This window comes from Anneissia japonica, unplaced genomic scaffold (genome assembly GCF_011630105.1).
Source record: "Anneissia japonica isolate Jap-2015-1 unplaced genomic scaffold, ASM1163010v1 scaffold288092_len240290_cov174, whole genome shotgun sequence".
NCBI classification, from domain to species: domain Eukaryota; kingdom Metazoa; phylum Echinodermata; class Crinoidea; order Comatulida; family Comatulidae; genus Anneissia; species Anneissia japonica.
The window spans coordinates 180,569-199,821 of record NW_022688036.1 but is presented as its reverse complement, the minus strand read 5'-3'; the positions used below and the strand labels follow the sequence as shown (position 1 = coordinate 199,821).

At 33.4% G+C, this 19,253-nt stretch overlaps 1 protein-coding gene across 8 annotated transcripts in view; it reads left to right on the top strand.

Annotated features, from left to right (window-relative positions):
- Positions 1–19,253, top strand: part of LOC117121201 (syntaxin-binding protein 5-like) — a 73,613-nt gene that overhangs the window by 15,420 nt on the left and 38,940 nt on the right. For all 8 annotated transcript variants that reach the window (XM_033266357.1, XM_033266351.1, XM_033266338.1 and 5 more), the window contains exons 3-4: positions 11,180–11,261; positions 18,685–18,785. In XM_033266357.1, coding sequence (XP_033122248.1) covers positions 11,180–11,261; positions 18,685–18,785 — 183 coding nt within the window. The remainder of the gene's footprint in view (positions 1–11,179; positions 11,262–18,684; positions 18,786–19,253) is intronic.

Genomic DNA, 19,253 nt, shown 5'->3' with positions numbered 1-19,253 from the left:
GTGCATTATGGTGTATAAACAATCTTTGCTACATTATTAAGGGTGTCTGTTCACACATCTTACTGATAAGATACAGTAAATTCCTTCAAGTCACTGAAGCAATTACTGTACTTACAGCTTACTTTAATAAATAGACATTTTGTGATAAATTATGGAGGTAGTTGCCAAATCCTCTAGATATATGGGGCAGAGTAGACATGTACACAAATTTAATTTTAGGGAATTTTAGCTCGAGTAGAGCCACTCTTTCCGGACATTCCTATTAAGAGGACACCCTAAGGTGACATTTTTTCAGCCTCGAAACTAGGGAAAATATATCTTTTAATGCTACGGTCAATTATCCCTATTCAGGGGACACTGTTTTTGCTCCTGAAGGTGTCCCTTTAATGGGGGTTCTGTACCAGAAAAGGAGCATTCCAAAGTAATTGATTTGATTTGAATTTCAAATTATAAATTGCCTACCTATATATAGAAGTTAATGTCAATATTTAGGTGTCTTCTGTATTTTTTGTAAGTTAATATCCCACTGTAACTCCTAAATCATATCGAAACTGACACTGTTGAGTTTTTTTAATTGTAAAATCAAGGGTGCTTTAATTTCATCCCGCCCCCTCCTTCCCACCCCCTTCAGATTTCATACAGTAGTCTTGACCTTAAAAATTACTCAATGTTCACCATCAAGAAAATATTTCAGGTAGGATATTTCTTTGAAGACAATTTATTAGTGTGGGTGTATGCAATCATACCATATCTATTTAGCACTCGATATGTGCTCATCAAAGGTACGTAGGACTTTGATCATGTGAGCTGTTCAGGCTTGTAAACTACCGTATCCCACGCTGGGCACTCTTTTGTCCTTGGTCAAAGCACTATATTCTCATTTGTCTCTATTTTTTTAGTATACAACAGCCTACTTTAAATGATTGATTATACTTTTTGGTGTGTTTTATTGTTTTAATTTTTCAAATTGTTTGATTTTTAAAGACTTAGGGTATTTGTTCTGTTTCTACAGACTTTATCCTATGTGTGACATATCACTTTTATAAAGGAAAATAAAAATATGAATTGTGAACTGTATAATTCTGTGGTGATCATAACAGTTTTTATACATCAGTGTTCTTATCCAACTTTTTCATGGAGAGAATCAATAAAAGACAAATAAAAATGAATTTACTACCATTCTCAAGGTGAAATTAGTGTTTCAATACTGAGCCATGATTTTCATCATTAGTAATATGTTTACTACAGTAATGTACCACCAGTAGCGTATCTACTGTAAATAATAATAACAGCATACGATTACTAAATTTTAAAATATTTCGTAACGTAACTGAACACGAATCATAGAATTATTTTTTTTATACCTTGTTTAGCAACCCTGCCGCCCACCAATAATGATAATTTTGAATTAATATAAAATTTCATTTTTGACCTATTATCGCAACCACTACCCAAAGAGAAAATTTCAGGAAAAAAAAGTTTTTTCTTTATTTTTATTACAGCTTCCGCCGCGTTGAAATCTCCAAAAATAAGATGTATATTTCTTTTTATTTCCATATCCATGTGGATGTTTTTGGCAAAACTATCTTCTAAATAAGAAAACAAAGTTTTATTTTAATTTTTTTTCCCGCCCTTTTTTGATGATCTTTAAAAACTTAAGTTTGTGAAAAAAAATCTCGCCTTATCTTTAATAAATATATTAATTTTCAGGCCTGTATGAAATTCGTGTCTTCTCATGCAGAAATTTTGGATCCATCCCTGTTACTGTCAGCAACATACAAAATACTTTCCAGGAAGTTGAATACATGTAGGCTATGTTTTATACCGTTAATCAGATGACTTTTAAATGTGGTAGAGAACATAATAGCCTTGAAATTATGCAAAGATCGACATATTATTGTTTTCTATATCCTGAACAACATTTCCTCCAGATTACATGACGAACGTCGTCTTCGTTCCACCGACCAATCGCTTGTCATCCCCAAAACCCGCCTCGTAATCATTGCAATGATTGATATGTTGAGCATGTACCTTCATTATGAAACATTTATTATTGTCGTATTTCGAACAATTTCCTCCTCGGCTTAAACTGTTTTTTTTACTGTAAAAAGCCTTTTGGATTTATTTTGATATCACTTTTTATATACTCAAAAGAAAGTGCTCGGTCATACCATTTGTCCTCATCATGATGATCGTGTGATTCATCACTATAATGACCAATGTCATTATTATATCATCATCAATATCATAATCATCATCTCTAATAATTGCATCATATTATCTTAACCACATCTACTACCATTGGGTTATGACCTTCATAATCATGATTATCGCCTCCATACTTACTTTCAACACTACCATCATCATCATTGTTGTGTTCATCATTATCATTATTATATTCTTCATATTCATTATCAACATCATCAGCATCATCGTCATTATCATCATCGGTACATAACCATCTTCATCAACACAACTACGAAATTTTATCATACCTATTAAAATTGTCTTTATTACCCCATATTCACTACTATATTAACAATCACAACATCATCATCTTTATCATTATTGTCGACACATCATCACCATTACTACATAATCTGCATACCATCTATTCATGACATCATACCATCATCATCAACATTATCGTCATCATCATCATCATCATCACCATCATCATCATCAACACAGCCACTACATTAAAATACTGTAATATCTATTTAAATTTTATCGTACCTATTAAATTTTTCATTATTACCCCCACATTCACTACTATTATCAACACATCATCATTTCTGACACATCATCACCATGACTACATCTTCTGCATATCATCCCTGCATGACATCACAGAACCATCACCATCTATGACCAACATTTTATTGTTTAACTGTATCATTGATTGTCGTCCATATTATGATGGTCATCATGATGGTTTTCAGCGTCTTTATAAATGTATACTGAGTTCCATGTCGTTAACATTTTGACTACATCATGTCACATTATGCAGTAATATAATCTCTGCTTATCGTCCAATAAGTTTGTAAAAAACAATTTCTACTGTTAGGTTGTATGTTTTTAGAAATATTTCACACAATTTTAGAGGATCCTGACCTTTGACCTGTTAACGTCTCCCCTACATTTTGCCTTGAAATCCCTTTGACATGTAGAATTCATCAGTTCTGGTTCAGCAGTGAAGACTCAGCCATATTTTGGATCAAATGCATTCCATGGGTCAGATGCCAGGAGATACAGCATGGCATTAGCAAAAACATAATACCTGACCCTGACATGAATAATTGGCCGATGCAGTTGTGACTCATTTGAAAATTATAATGTTTCAGATGTCCAGATAAATTTACACTGTACCTTTAGTTTAGATTTAAGAATGATTAATGGTTATAGGTAAGCCATCATTTTGAATTGTCTGCCAATGTTCAAATCAATTTTAAGTCTTTTTTATTGCTTTTGAAATTATTCGTAGTGAGGAATTACAAGGGTGATTTATAATTTTATTTCATTCTTATCCTTAGTATCACCGTGACTGGTGTGTGATGTAAAAATTGCATTCAGTCACATTAGGTGGCATACTTGTATGTTGGGGTCATTACTCCAGTGGCGTATATTGTGGAGGGGTGAACACCCCAAAAAAATACTCGCTCCCCCCCTAGTCTCCACCAAAAATCACAGTCAAATAGTTAAAAACCACCTCAAATCACCTTATTTTACGGGCTAGCACCCCTCAACTAATAATCTAGCCCACCACTTCACCTTCGTGCCCTCCTGTCAGCCCACCCATTTTGAGACTCCTTGATACTGCATTACTCCAATATTCAATATTCCCTTCCTCCACCTCATGTCCTATTTTCTTCTACAGGTGGTCCTTCATTGCTGACAGATGTCCACACCCACCTCGCACTACCCAACTCCAGGCACCATTCTTGCCCCCTTCTTCTTCTTCCTGTCTTCCTCTGCCTCATCCTACTTTCTCTTCTTCATCCTTCAATCTCGCATTCTTTTTCTGTCATAAGTAATTACTGTATTAAAAGCTGTAGTATTCAAAAAGTTGTTTATCTCTTTGCATATTATAATATGTAAAAAAAGCTTACTCAACTTAATTTATAAGTTGCATAAATGATGAACCATAAAGATAAAAACATGCAATAACACAAATCCTTAGGTGTTGAGGTTAAAAACCTGACCATATGTTGTGTAATCATGGATGATAGATACAGTGCAGTACATGTTGGAGCTCTGTTTAACATTAGTGCATGCATGGATGCCTTTTTATGTAGTGTAATTGTTGGAATGTGAGGTAGGATGCGAATGCTCGCCTAAATGTCATTGTGCGTATATGTCATAGAGGTATAATAAGAATACTAGAGCGCTAACCGCAATGTATTCGATGTTCGAAATACGCAGAACTGTGTGTGTGTGTACCATCCAAGATGGCTACCATAGATTTAGCCAATCAAATTTCGCTAAGCGTGATCGTTTGCAAATGCGCCCTCAATTTACTCAGAAAGTTCAGTACAGCTAGTTACCTGTATGTTTGAAACTCGAGCGTTGCGGTGTTTGGGTGTAATGTATACGATTTTAATTTTCATTCCTTGGTACTTTATTTTTGAATAAGATGCTTCACTTGGCTTCGTTTTGGCTACAATAGTTTAATAATTTGTTATTACCATTACTCATTATCATTAATGAAATAATAGTCAGTCAGAGGGCTTATTAATATGTAATAATATGTATACTAAGCCTGAAGGTGGCGCTTTACTACGACGGCCATCTTGGATGGTACACATACATAACTCTGCATTGCTGCGCCATCTTGTCAGCACTCTAGTTGTTTAATAGCTCTATGGTATATGTACAATGATGTCCAGTATATGGCAGTCATATATGGCAGCCATATATGGATGCCTATGAGGAGATAATAGGGATGATGAGTTTCAATAATGTGAATACCATTGAGGATGCCACGCATTGGAAATATGTCATACAGCAGGCTTTACACTATGGGAATGCCATGCATGGTGGGAATTAATTGGAAATTTCCCAAAATTATGGGAATAATTATGCCATGCAAGGAAGAAATTTCCATACCATACATGATGTAAATTTCCTACTGTTGTAGGAATGCAGATGCATTGTGGTTTACTACTGTATACAGTGTATTACTAATACAAGTATAGGTGTTGGGAAATATGCATAGGAATGCCGTATGAATGCCATATACTACCATATACAGTACATGCATGAACGTCCTGTTGAGATATTGGTGATATTTAGTCTGGGGTCACAATTTTAAAGAAGCTTTCCTAATCCGTCTAATACTGTGATGTGTGTAAGTGACAGACATCCATTGGCAGATTAACTTTTGGGAGACTACAATTTTCTGTTGTTCTGGAGAGCGCATAGAGATGAATGTTCTATGCGCTATACAAGTGCACAACCATTGACCATTGACCATACAGTACTTTAGTAGAGACATGCAAATATCATGAATTTCCAACAGATGGGTTAGTTTCCGGGATATATAATATACTTGCTCGCGGGAGTGCAGTAGGCCATCCCCATATTCAGGAGACTCACCGTAGCTTCGGAGATTTGGGACTGCTGATTTTTAATACACCGCAGAATCTTAATTAATGCTTTGCTCATTACAGACCAGTGATGTTGAGGCAGATGTATAAGTACACATACCCGAAGCAAGATCTTGCTACAAGATCAATAGCCAGATGGCTTGTTTAAAGCATTTCAAATTTATCACTCGCTATAGGTTCGATATAACAATTTTTTGAGAAATCTGCATATCAATCCAAAATAGAACGTGCAATGATTTTTTAAATAATTTAATTAGCTAGCTATTTCATCTTGCTGTTAAACAGTTAAAATAGGTTTGTTCTCATCCAGCTTTAAACAATATTTTTTAAAACAGACACTCATCAAATAATTCTTTACAACATTTTAAAAAATCAAGATGAACTTCATATTAAATTGAATGCATCTTTTAGTATTTTCTCTACCGATCAAGGTATGTGAGAATGACGTATATGTTGGAACGTAACACGCACAAACCTACACATAAACACACCCACACATGTTTGTATGAGTTCACCAAATGTAAGTGTTTATTTGATGTCTGAAGTAAAATGAAAGGTGAACGAAATGTCATTTAGACTTAATTTGTATTATTGTTATTATTTGTTAATTGTTATATTTATTTTCTTTTTAAATACATAGGTAGAACTGCCAATATCAGCACTGGGTTTATGTAAGCATGAGTGCCAACAGTCGGGGGAGTCTACTGTAATTGCTCCACTCTTTTTTATGCTTTATTTTGCCAATAATTTGAATTTGAATAAAATTAACATTTTATTTTTGGCCAGATAGCTCATCCTCTGCCACGAATAAATGGAAATTCAGGACAAAAAAAAATTGCACACTGCTCCCCGTAAAAGATCTCTCAAAACAAGATATTTTTCCTTTAATTTAAAGCATTTAACAACCTCATTACTATACACTGTTTAAATTCATCAGTGAAATTGTATTTTTGCTAATAAGTTCGGTAAAACAAGGTATTAAAGTGCCACTTTAAGTCTGGACCGCTTAGGTCCTCACAGGTAGGTCCAGCGGCAGAGCCTAGGTGGAGTCTGAGGCAGATTTCAGATGCTTCAGACTTTACTTGCTGGAGATGTTTAAGATAGAGTATGTTGTGAGCATTTCCTTTTACCCCTCTGCTCATTGTGGGAGAGATTTGTAAGGTGTTTTGGAGGTGTTCGTAGACTTGGTTGGAGGGTTTTTTCAGTCAATTAATTGGGAGAAATTTAGAGAGGAGGAAGACCCTTTGTTATAGGAGGTGTTTATAAATTGTGGGGCGAGATTATAAATTAGTTGAAAGAGAATTGTAAATTAGTAGAAAATTTTGTATATTAGGGGTCATTCACAATTATCAACATTTTCCACAAGTGTAAAAACAGTATGCTGCTAGAAGGAAAGGATTAGACAAGTTTGTACAATTTTTCATATTTATAAAAATGTTATGTCAAAATAAAATGCAATATTTAAAATAATATATTTTTACGTTCAATTGTAATGCAACCATGGAGACAATAGACATTTTTATGCAACCAAATACAATAGTTAGTTGACTTCACAAAAGAAATGGAGAATGGTTTTTTGAGAGGGGAGGGAGGGGTACTGAAATAGAGTACTGTTTTATACACTAGCGAAAATTTTTGTAATTGTGAACGACCCCAAGTTCAGCCCAAACTCTTGCTGTTCATTTTAGTACAGTCAAACCATTGGTTGTTTGTTTTATGTTCGTGGGGCTTCTGTCGATCTTAATGCTTCTCCGCCAACCTTTAGCCTATATTTTGAGGCAAAATTCCATTAAAAAATAATCCAAATTGGCTAATACTTATTGAATTAATCATGATAAATTATGTGATAAAAGATAATATCACAATCCTACACCTCCTTAACTTTAACTCTGTACAGTACAATGTGTTTTGTGACATGTTATTTGTCACTAACTTGTATTATTTTTATTGGATTTAAATGGACTGTCCAGTTGCATCTGTAGTCCAGGTACTATAATGGTTTGATTCAATCCCAATAGGTCAACATAGGTTTGAATTATAATTTTGATTGGATCAAATTGAAGGAGTCGGTCATTAAGTTGACCTCATCATTTGTACTTGATTTGCAAGTCTTCTTATTTTCACTCGAAAATCAGAAATTCATAATTTAGATAGGTTAATTAAAAAAAAAAAAATTTTAGAAAGAAAAAGTTCTAGGAACAAGAGCCAACAATGTGTATTTTAATTTTTTCCATGGTTCTGGTATACAGTAAAGATAATATACTCACGTAATATGTGTGATCCTAATACCTTACCATTCATAATGCATACAGTACAGTACAGGTACATCTCTTTAAATCTAAATTATAAAACAATTATATTTTTTTTTACAGGATTTATACTATATTTCACATGTATTTTAATTTTCATTATGAAAGTTAAAAATATTTGCCCCATGCATTTCATTCTTTTCTTATTTGGTTTAAATTTACCACCTTTTTTTTCCGTACACATTTCTTCCATTGCTTCCTAATATATTTCATTTTCTTTCCTTTCCTTTTTTTTTGTGTTTATTTTCTGGAATGCCATAGATTTTTCTCCCTCTCCATTTGTAATGCCTCCTCCCTGTTGTGTTGTTTGTCTCAATGGGAAGCTCAGGCTTAAAAGACGAGATTGATCAAGATAAATTATTCAATGTACAGTATTGAAGTAAATGTTAATTATCATATATTTCCACTAATACAGAATGAGATGGTTTCAAACTGTACATTTGTAACCCTTTGAGATCAAATCTCAGGTTGTGATTTAGTGTGACAATAAGCCTTGTATTGTAATTTTCTTTTTGCTTTAATACCATGTCACCAGCGAAAATCTAATAAATTAAAGGAATTTATAGGCTGCACATCTGTTGAAAACAGTTAATATATTTGCTTTTAATTGCATAACATATGGTACTGTTGTTTGCTGATATAAATACAACTGTTATATGTAGTAATAATTTGTTCATTATGTTTGAGTTTACTGTTAGGGTAAAGCGATCTTGAACCGGTATTTTGTTGGATATTTGCGAGGTTTACGGCGTTACTGTATGTACGGCAGATCATTGAATAAATGCTTAGCTGGCTACATTATGTAGATTACCATTTGGATTGTAATGTTGCTGTATCGAGTGCACACCAAGCCAATGAATGGTCGATTATTGCGCCGACCAAAGCTACAAGACTTGTGTTGATGAGGTTGTGCAGTGAAGCGTGACACTTTCGCTAGTCGTCCTCGTACTACTAATCATTTTGTCTTCATCAACAGAATGCAAAGAAAATGGCTGACAGTGTGAAGAGAGAAAGCCATACATAAACATTATTAGTTCATTGCAAATGCTTCTTTATTCTATGCTTGTGTGCCTGTTGGTTTTAGGTTTAATTTACGTAAATATATTGATATCAAAGCACTACTTGTAACAATTCCCCATTGTTCTTAGAATAGATTTATTTTCAACATATTAAAAAAACCATTCTATTGATCTCCCATAAAATTATACATTAATTTCATATATTTTTATGCTTGTATATATGTAGACATAATTAGCATAATTAATTTTTTTAGATTCTGAACCATATAGAATGAGTCATAGTGTAAACAATACTGACAGCCAAAAATGTATATTTTTAGAACTAAATGTGTACACAAAAGCTAAATTATAATTTTGATATGACTATAATGTTTATTCACAATGCTATAATTTATTCATGATTTATCTGGCAAAATATTTTCTCAGTTGTAATACTAGGATACAGTTAATTATGTATCAGGCCATTCCTGGATTATGCTAATATTCAAGCTATCAGGCACTCAATAATTCAATTAGTTAATTAATTATAATCTCATTGAAAGTAAGTAAGTATAGATATAGTTCTTTTAAATTTTTATCTTTCACATCTAACTACAAATTACAGATTATAGATAATTAATAGCTTGTCCTATTTAATAACAACTAATACCAACTTAAATACTATAATATCAGAAATTAATTTTTTTCAATAAATTTAATTTTACAGAATATTTGTTGTGCGCACACACTACTTATAGAGATCCTTGGTCCAATTCCCTTGGAAGTGTCCTTTTATTTCTAATAGAGGGCTGAAGTGTTAATACATGTTAAAAAAAAAAGTGAAACAGTATATAACATGGAGAGCACAGTCTTTTGGAAGATACAGTATTGTTCATTAAGCTGATAGTGCCAGTATAATCTTTGGTTGGTGGAAAAATACCGGTATATTTTCAGTGTTTTTCCCAAGGTCACAAGGAGTGTAGGTTGGTTTTGGTCTGGGGGAGGGGTGCGAAACAGCCTGGGGAGTGCGAAAATTGAGAATATGGAACTAAATCCCTATTCCTATGAAAGATTTTTAGTGTTTTAACCAACATTGTGGAACTGATTTGCTGTCATTGTCCACATCCCCAAACCCCCTCTCCCTGCCTACACCAATGGTGTTACTAGCCCCTCGCCTTAAACTCAAACGCAAAGCCTTTTAACTGTACACATTACCACAGTATAGCTACAACACACAGCAGTACTGATGGGATATTATCCAACATAACTAATTTTATGTAGCTAATCATTTATAAATTATGTTAATGAGCATTGCAGACAAGCACACATGTTTTTATATTTATGTATTTTCAGATATTAATAGGTGTTATTAAAAGAATATTGTGTTTGGATACAAGTAAGTGATGAAAAAATAATAGTACATTAAACCTACAGTCTAGTGAGATGTGATTCAAATTAAGGCCAATTGTAATTTCATGTACAGTATTATTTGCTTTTTTAGATTAGGCCAAGTAAAAATAAATAGTAGTTTCTTGCCCTAATATTTTGAAAAAAGGAGAATGAAGGCATTCTTTTTTTTTTAGCTCCAAGATTGCAGATCAAAGATGGTCGATGGGAAACCGCTACTACTTTCTCACTTTTACCAAGTAGACACATTGAAAGCAAATAAAAAAAAGCACTAAACATGATTCATGTATCCCCAACCACGAATGATTGAGGGAGGAATTTTACTGATGCAAGATTTTTGTACATTTTGTAAAATAAAAAAAAATAGAAAATTAAAAAAAAAAATTGGTGAGGCAGAGAAATTGAATGTGCGAGGGGATGAGAAACTAGTATTTTTTTTTATTTGGCCTTCAGTGAACACATGTTATGATACAAACATTCTGTTAAGAACATTAATTGATATTAATCCTTGATTTTATTATTATGATAATGTAACTTCTACTGATTTATGATATTATTGCTATTAAACAATCATTTACACTTTCACTGAATGAATTGCAATGCCAATTTACTTTTGTATTACATCCATTCTTTACTGTTTTGCGGTAGGATACTATAGCCTAAAACTGTGTAAGGGTGATTTTCATCATTTGAGATTGATTTAATGTAATGCGTTGCTTTACATGGTAATTTTTGATAATTTGCTTATTATTATTTGTGATTTTGTTGTTCGTATCCTGCAGTAGCCTTTCACTTTGAAATGATTATTAATTATGCTTCTGCTTGGAATGTGGCTGTTTCCTTAACCAGATGATTATAGATTTGGACAACCAGGCGTGGATTGCCATGAGAGACACGATAGTGATGTGGCTATTATTCAAATTATGTTCCTCATCAATGAGGTAAGTGCACCTATACTTGGTCATACATCATAAATATAGCATCTAAATGCAATATATGTAGTCAAATCTATGCATGTGTCTTTAAATGTACACACAAACTTCTGAGAACTGCTCACGTCATAGCACCACTGAGCGTTGTATCATGCTTATTGGAGCTGTACGTATAACTGATGATAGATTGATTGACCTAGTAGTACTAGTGTAGTACATAAAACAAACCAACCACACAATCTGGTATTAAGACACATTCATTATAAACAGATCCAGACATATGCAACCTATTGTCCCTCGACCCCACAAACCACCAAGTGGGGGTGGGGGGGGCCTTGAGACCTCGTAAGTGAATGTAAAATTAGAATCCCCATTCGAAATCTTGTTTACAGCTCTGGCATCCCTCACAAGGGCAACACAGTTATAGCCACATGCAACACAGGTAGTAACCGTGTCATATCCATAAACATTTAACTGCATGCGTACATGCTGTCCTTGCACGTACAGTAAAACAGTCAAACAGCATAGTAGTCATACTATATATCATCTTTGTTCACACATGTAAGACCACAGTCACACCCGCAATGCTCTTTTACACATGATAACAGTCAAACTAACAGGCAATGTAGTTATACCACATAATGCTCCCCTCGCACATATAATAGTCACATGATCTGCAAATACACGTTCTTCCTCCCCCCCCCCCACCGCTGCACTATGGATCACCACAAAACAAGGTAGTCAACCACGTTCAAGTAGCTCCCCTCACATGTAACTGTCACAAATGTACTTGCTTTTGTCACACATTTTATCGGTCACACCAACAAACTAGATAGTCAAAGCACATACTGTACATGTTTCCCCTCCCCCCACCTTATACCTGCAACTACACGTTTAGCTTAACAGCCAAACCCACAAACAAGTTAGTTGTACCACATACAGAACATGATCCCCTAAAAAAAAAAGCTGTTGTATGCCCATATTTAGTCATGGTGTGCCTATGTATGGTCATGATGTTATTTTGTCACATACAACACAGCGGTACCTAATAGTACTGTACTATACTGTACTACTACACACCCATACAGGCAGGGTGATATATACTATAGGCTATTGTCCAACATAGTAATTTGCTGCCTTTGTTCCACCTCATTTCATATTCATATTCCGATAATATGAATATGGAGAACAATGCAGAGTCATCATAATGAATGTGTTTTTACTTATCATTTTTATGAAGATGTTAAAGTGAAGATGGTTCAAGAGGATGACTGTACACATTAGTGCTAATGTCAGTCAGACTGCAACATTAGCACATTATAATATGGTATTCTTGTGAAAACTAGCTCTGAATACTGTGGTTCTCAGAGTAATATGCTAAACCTCCCTGAATGAAACTAGTGACATTGGCAATTATGACTTGCGATTTGACATTCAACTGTGGCAGATGGTGGGGAGGGGGAGGACATCTGATCCTGGCCCCCCCCCCTTCCCCCTACTTTTTCAAAATTAAAAAAATAATGGAAATAAAAGAAAATCTAATTCAAGTTTAAGCCATTTCTGCCCATTTAGAGTTGCCATAATCATAAATTCTCTTACCTCAACCTGAGGTGGTATAGAACCTCCATCTATGACTAAGCCCCATTTTGCCTTCCCCAGGCAAAACAACGTAACTGACTTTTTGTCGATTTTGAGATAATTTGGGAGTATATTAAACTCTTCAGTATATTAACATTTCAGGTCTCAACAGTGAGTCGTTTCGAATATAGCACCTATTATCTTTAAGCACAAAACTTAAATGAATTTTCCCTGTTAAAATAGCGCAACTGCAAGATTACGGGGCAAAACAACGTATCTACAATTTAGATAAGTCGTAGTACGTTGTTTTGCTTCGGAATGGTATTCAAAAATTGTTTTGAGCTGATGGAGTTTGGCAAGGCAAAGTCAACTAGTTATTGGTGTTTTCATATCAATAATCTTAACCGCTATGTATGAACAAGCTGGATAATAATGCATGTGATTGCTACAAATGTGATAAATTCCAAAAATATGTCGCACTTGCAACAATACCAAGCCTGGCTTATCTGCGAATATCGCTAACAACTTTGCAATAAACAAACGGTTAAAATTTTACATGTAATTACAATGTCTATAGATATACAATCCTGCAAAATTTCAAAAGGGTACGACAATTTATAGCCAAGTTGCAATATGCAAACTTTAACTCTATTTTTATCCAAAAGGGAAAATTTCAAGATACGTTGTTTCGCCACGGAACGGCTGCTCTATTTTCTGGATCAGCCATTGATCAAGCAACACTGGCTAGGTGGTCTGAGGTCTGGTATAGTTATTAACCTGATCTCATACATTATATCTACAAGTTCATTTAATATCTAAATGCATAATCTTTAATATTATAAATAGTTTCCAATAAAAATATGTATACAGAGTGACACTCATGATTTTTAATAGTTTTTCCAACATATTTTTACCTGAAAGGCTTGTTCTGATTATCAAATTATATTTGACAAAAATATGTGACATGCCTTTGGTCATGATGACATCACATGACCATATATAGGCACATCATGACCATATATAGGCACATCATGATTATATATGGGCATATAAAATATTTTTTTAACAAAAAAAATATGATATCGGGACAGAGCTTCACGATTGAGATAATTTTTAAGTATGGTGTAATTTTATTTCAAATTGTAGTGGAAACTGATTCATACTTACACCAACATTACAATAACAATAAAATACTTAGGAAACAATAAAAATTGAATTATGATTCAATGAAATTAGGACTCATAGAAAATATGACAGAATCTATATATATAGAAACCATACAAAATCCATGATTTTGGAAATTATTTCATCATGTGATTTTGCAATAATATAAGAATTTATTTGTGGAAATTATAAAACAAAAAAGACACTTGGTTTACTGGTTCATTATTAAAGTGTGGTGAAAGGCTCTCTTCACAATGCTATTTAAAACAAAAGCAGGAAGAATGAACTGGTTGTTTTGAATTGTTTTTATTCAGGTCAACGATAAAAACAACAACCTCATATCTAATAATTATACACATGCCGCCAACTGTTCATCACAGATAACAATAAAATACTTAGGAAACAATATAAATTGAATTATGATTCAATGAAATTAGGACTCATAGAAAATATGACAGAATCTATATATAGAAACCATACAAAATCCATGATTTTGGAAATTATTTCATCATGTGATTTTGCAATAATACAAGAATTTATTTATGGAAATTATACAACAAAAAAGACACTTGGTTTACTGGTTCATTATTAAAGTGTGGTGAAAGGCTCTCTTCACAATGCTATTTAGAACAAAAGCAGGAAGAATGAACTGGTGGTTTTGAATTGTTTTTATTCAGGTCAACGATGAAAACAACAACCTCATATCTAATAGTTATACACATGCCAACTGTTCATCACAGATTCCAGGAAAACATCCAACTCTTGTCCATTATATTTGCCTGTAGTGGGAACAAAGTGTTCCTGTTGGCACTTGTTTGAAATATAATCATCATGAATAATAATTTGCCCTAATTATGCTCTAGAAAAGTAGTATCAAATACAAAGCCACAATGTATTCAATGTTTATAGATATGTAAATTTTATTCACCTCTTGTCGCTGTTGTTATTCCTTGTTTTCACTACATCCTGAGGCGATAACGATCGCTAAAAAGCTGGTAGCCTTATTCCTCCATCTATCAAAAAACAGACTTCCATATTTATATCTTTTTGCTAATTACAATACCGGTAGTCCCCGATATTGATGTCATAGCATCCATATCAACAGGGGAAGATCCAGGTGTGTCTGTAACTTCCTATAAATTTACCCCTTCTACTTTTATTTGCACCCATCTGAGAGAGTAATCAGGGTTCTATACTATTACTGTTGTTAAGCTAGCTCCTATACACCCTTCAATTCAAGACTACCTTTGGGACCTTAAAACTACAGGTGGTCTCTGCTTCGGTCTCCAATTAAAGGGTTAGATTTGTGTTAAAGTTTTGAAGATAGTTACTTCGTTCTTTGAAAAAGTAGTCTTGAATTGGAGGTATACGGTATTTGTCTGCACTGCATTTCATCCTCAATTGTTTATCTCAATTGTCCAACTACCGTTAAACCTCGAATTGAAGGCCTGGGCTTCTTTTTTTTCTCGAGATAGGCTTCTTTTCAAGGCTATTTTTACAAAGTAAAGAGGGTGGCTTCTTTTCAAAATGTAAGTTTTGGGAATTACTACAAAAAAAAACAAAAAAAAACAATAAATAGGGCCACTGTAAGTGTATCATCAATCTGTATCATGGAGTGTATTAACCCTGTCTCTTATACACATCTTTTCAGGTCTCAACAGTCAGTCGTTTCGAATATAGCACCTATTATCTTTAAGCATAAAACTTAAATGAATTTTCCCTGTTAAAACAGAGCAACTGCAAGATTACGGGGCAAAATAACATATCTACGATATAGATAAGTCGTAGTACGTTGTTTTGCTTCGGAATTGTATTCAAAAATTGTTTTGAGCTGATGGAGTTTGGCAAGGCAAATTCAACTAGTTATTGGTTTTTTTTATATCAATAATCTTAACCGCGACGTATGAACAAGCTGGATAATGCATGTGATTGCTCCAAATGTGATAAATTCCAAAAAATATGTCGCACTTGCAACAATACCAAGCCTGGCTTATCTGCGAATATCGCTAATAACTTTGCAATAAACAAACGGTTAAAATTTTACATGTAATTACAATGTCTATACATATACAATCCTGCAAAATTTGAAAAAGGGTACGACAATTTATAGCCAAGTTGCAATATGCAAACTTTAACTCTATTTTTATCCAAAAGTGAAAATTTCAAGTTATGTTGTTTCGCCACGGAACGGCTGCTCTATTTTCTGGATCAGCCATTGATCAAGCAACACTGGCTAGGTGGTCTGAGGTCTGGTATAGTTATTAACCTGATCTCATACATTATATCTACAAGTTCATTTAATATCTAAATGCATAATCTTTAATATTATAAATAGTTTCCAATAAAAATATGTATACAGAGTGACACTCATGATTTTTAATAGTTTTTCCAACATATTTTTACCTGAAAGGCTTGTTCTGATTATCAAATTATATTTGACAAAAATATGTGACATGCCTTTGGTCATGATGACATCACATGACCATATATAGGCACATCATGACCATATATAGGCACATCATGATTATATATGGGCATATAAAATATTTTTTTAACAAAAAAAATATGATATCGGGACAGAGCTTCACGATTGAGATAATTTTTAAGTATGGTGTAATTTTATTTCAAATTGTAGTGGAAACTGATTCATACTTACACCAACATTACAATAACAATAAAATACTTAGGAAACAATAAAAATTGAATTATGATTCAATGAAATTAGGACTCATAGAAAATATGACAGAATCTATATATATAGAAACCATACAAAATCCATGATTTTGGAAATTATTTCATCATGTGATTTTGCAATAATATAAGAATTTATTTGTGGAAATTATAAAACAAAAAAGACACTTGGTTTACTGGTTCATTATTAAAGTGTGGTGAAAGGCTCTCTTCACAATGCTATTTAAAACAAAAGCAGGAAGAATGAACTGGTTGTTTTGAATTGTTTTTATTCAGGTCAACGATAAAAACAACAACCTCATATCTAATAATTATACACATGCCGCCAACTGTTCATCACAGATAACAATAAAATACTTAGGAAACAATATAAATTGAATTATGATTCAATGAAATTAGGACTCATAGAAAATATGACAGAATCTATATATAGAAACCATACAAAATCCATGATTTTGGAAATTATTTCATCATGTGATTTTGCAATAATACAAGAATTTATTTATGGAAATTATACAACAAAAAAGACACTTGGTTTACTGGTTCATTATTAAAGTGTGGTGAAAGGCTCTCTTCAAAATGCTATTGAGAACAAAAGCAGGAAGAATGAACTGGTTGTTTTGAATTGTTTTTATTCAGGTCAACGATGAAAACAACAACCTCATATCTAATAATTATACACATGCCAACTGTTCATCACAGATTCCAGGAAAACATCCAACTCTTTTGTCCATTATATTTGCCTGTAGTGGGAACAAAGTGTTCCTGTTGGCACTTGTTTGAAATATAATCATCATGAATAATAATTTGCCCTAATTATGCTCTAGAAAAGTAGTATCAAATACAAAGCCACAATGTATTCAATGTTTATAGATATGTAAATTTTATTTAAATTTTATTCACCTCTTGTCGCTGTTGTTATTCCTTGTTTTCGCCACATCCTGAGGCGATGATGATTGCTAAAAAGCTGGTAGATTTATTCCTCCATCTATCGAAAAACAGACTTCCATATTTATATCTTTTTGCTAATTACAATACCGATAGTCCTTGATATTGATGTCGCAGCATCCATATCAACAGGGGAAGATCCAGGTGTGTCTGTAACTTCCTATAAATTTAACCCCTTCTACTCCTATTTGCACCCATCTGAGAGAGTAATCAGGGTTCTATACTATTACTGTTGTCAAGCTATCTGCTATGCACCCTCCAATTCAAGACTACCTTTGCGACCTGAAAACTATAGGTGATCTCTGCTTCGGTCTCCAATTAAAGGGTTAGATTTGTGTTAATGTTTTGAAGATAGTTACTTCGTTCTTTGAAAAAGTAGTCTTGAATTGGAGGTATACGGTATTTGTCTGCACTGCATTTCATCCTCAATTGTTTATCTCAATTGTCCAACTACCGTTAAACCTCGAATTGAAGGCCTGGGCTTCTTTTTTTTCTCGAGATAGGCTTCTTTTCAAGGCTATTTTTACAAAGTAAAGAGGGTGGCTTCTTTTCAAAATGTAAGTTTTGGGAATTACTACAAAAAAAAACAAAAAAAAACAATAAATAGGGCCACTGTAAGTGTATCATCAATCTGTATCATGGAGTGTATTAACCGGCATTAAATCGCCTAAACTACTGTATAAACCAAGCTTGTAGTTTTTTTTGTTTTTTTGTTTTTTTTTTTTTAAATTCATGTATGGTGTATATTTTGTACTATCTGAAAGAGAAGCCCATGCGCTTCTTTTTGAGACTACATTTGCAACCTAAAGAGGGGCTTTAATTCGAGATGGGCTACTTCTCAGATTAAGCCCTCGGGGCTTCTATTTAAGGTTTTACTCCAACAATAACATGAAGCGCCACTGATAATTACTTCGGTTTTTTAAATGGCGCTATATAAGTTCTTACTTTATTATTATTATTATTATTATTATTTCTACAGTATTTCCATCATATGATTTTGCATTTGGATCAAAACTATATTGTAACAGTAACTGTTTCTCTTTTTTTTCAGGGTGCTCTTGTCACTGTGTGTGCTGATAACAGTCTCAACATGTGGAATTTGCGTCAGAAGAGGCCTGCTATATTACATTCTCTCAAGTTCAATAAGGAAATGTAAATAATTCACGAGTTATTGGTTGATAATGACAACAATTTAATAAATTCAATAATTTGTATTTTTTTTCAGTTTATAGGCTACATGGATAGTTTATCGTAATTGAATATGGCATGATGAATTGTCTTGGGATTCGATTTGTAAACCAATAAGGCCATATTAATGTACCTGTAATTGTTTGTCTCAAATCTCCTGTGCGTATTATTTAATTCATGCGCGTTGTTCTTGTCTAAAAAAAGTAGAAACATTATTTCTTTAAAAAAAAATCTCGCTCTAATTGTAACCTCCTATAATATCCTACAACATGTTGTCTTGACACGCTATAATTCTTAAGTGAAGAGAGCCCTGTACAGGGCCTTTTGAACCCAGTTTAACAATAAAAATATTATGATTAAATAAATAAATTTTTTTATAATAAAAATATTTTTGTTGAAACATATTTAGAAAAAAGGGCATTCCACATAAAT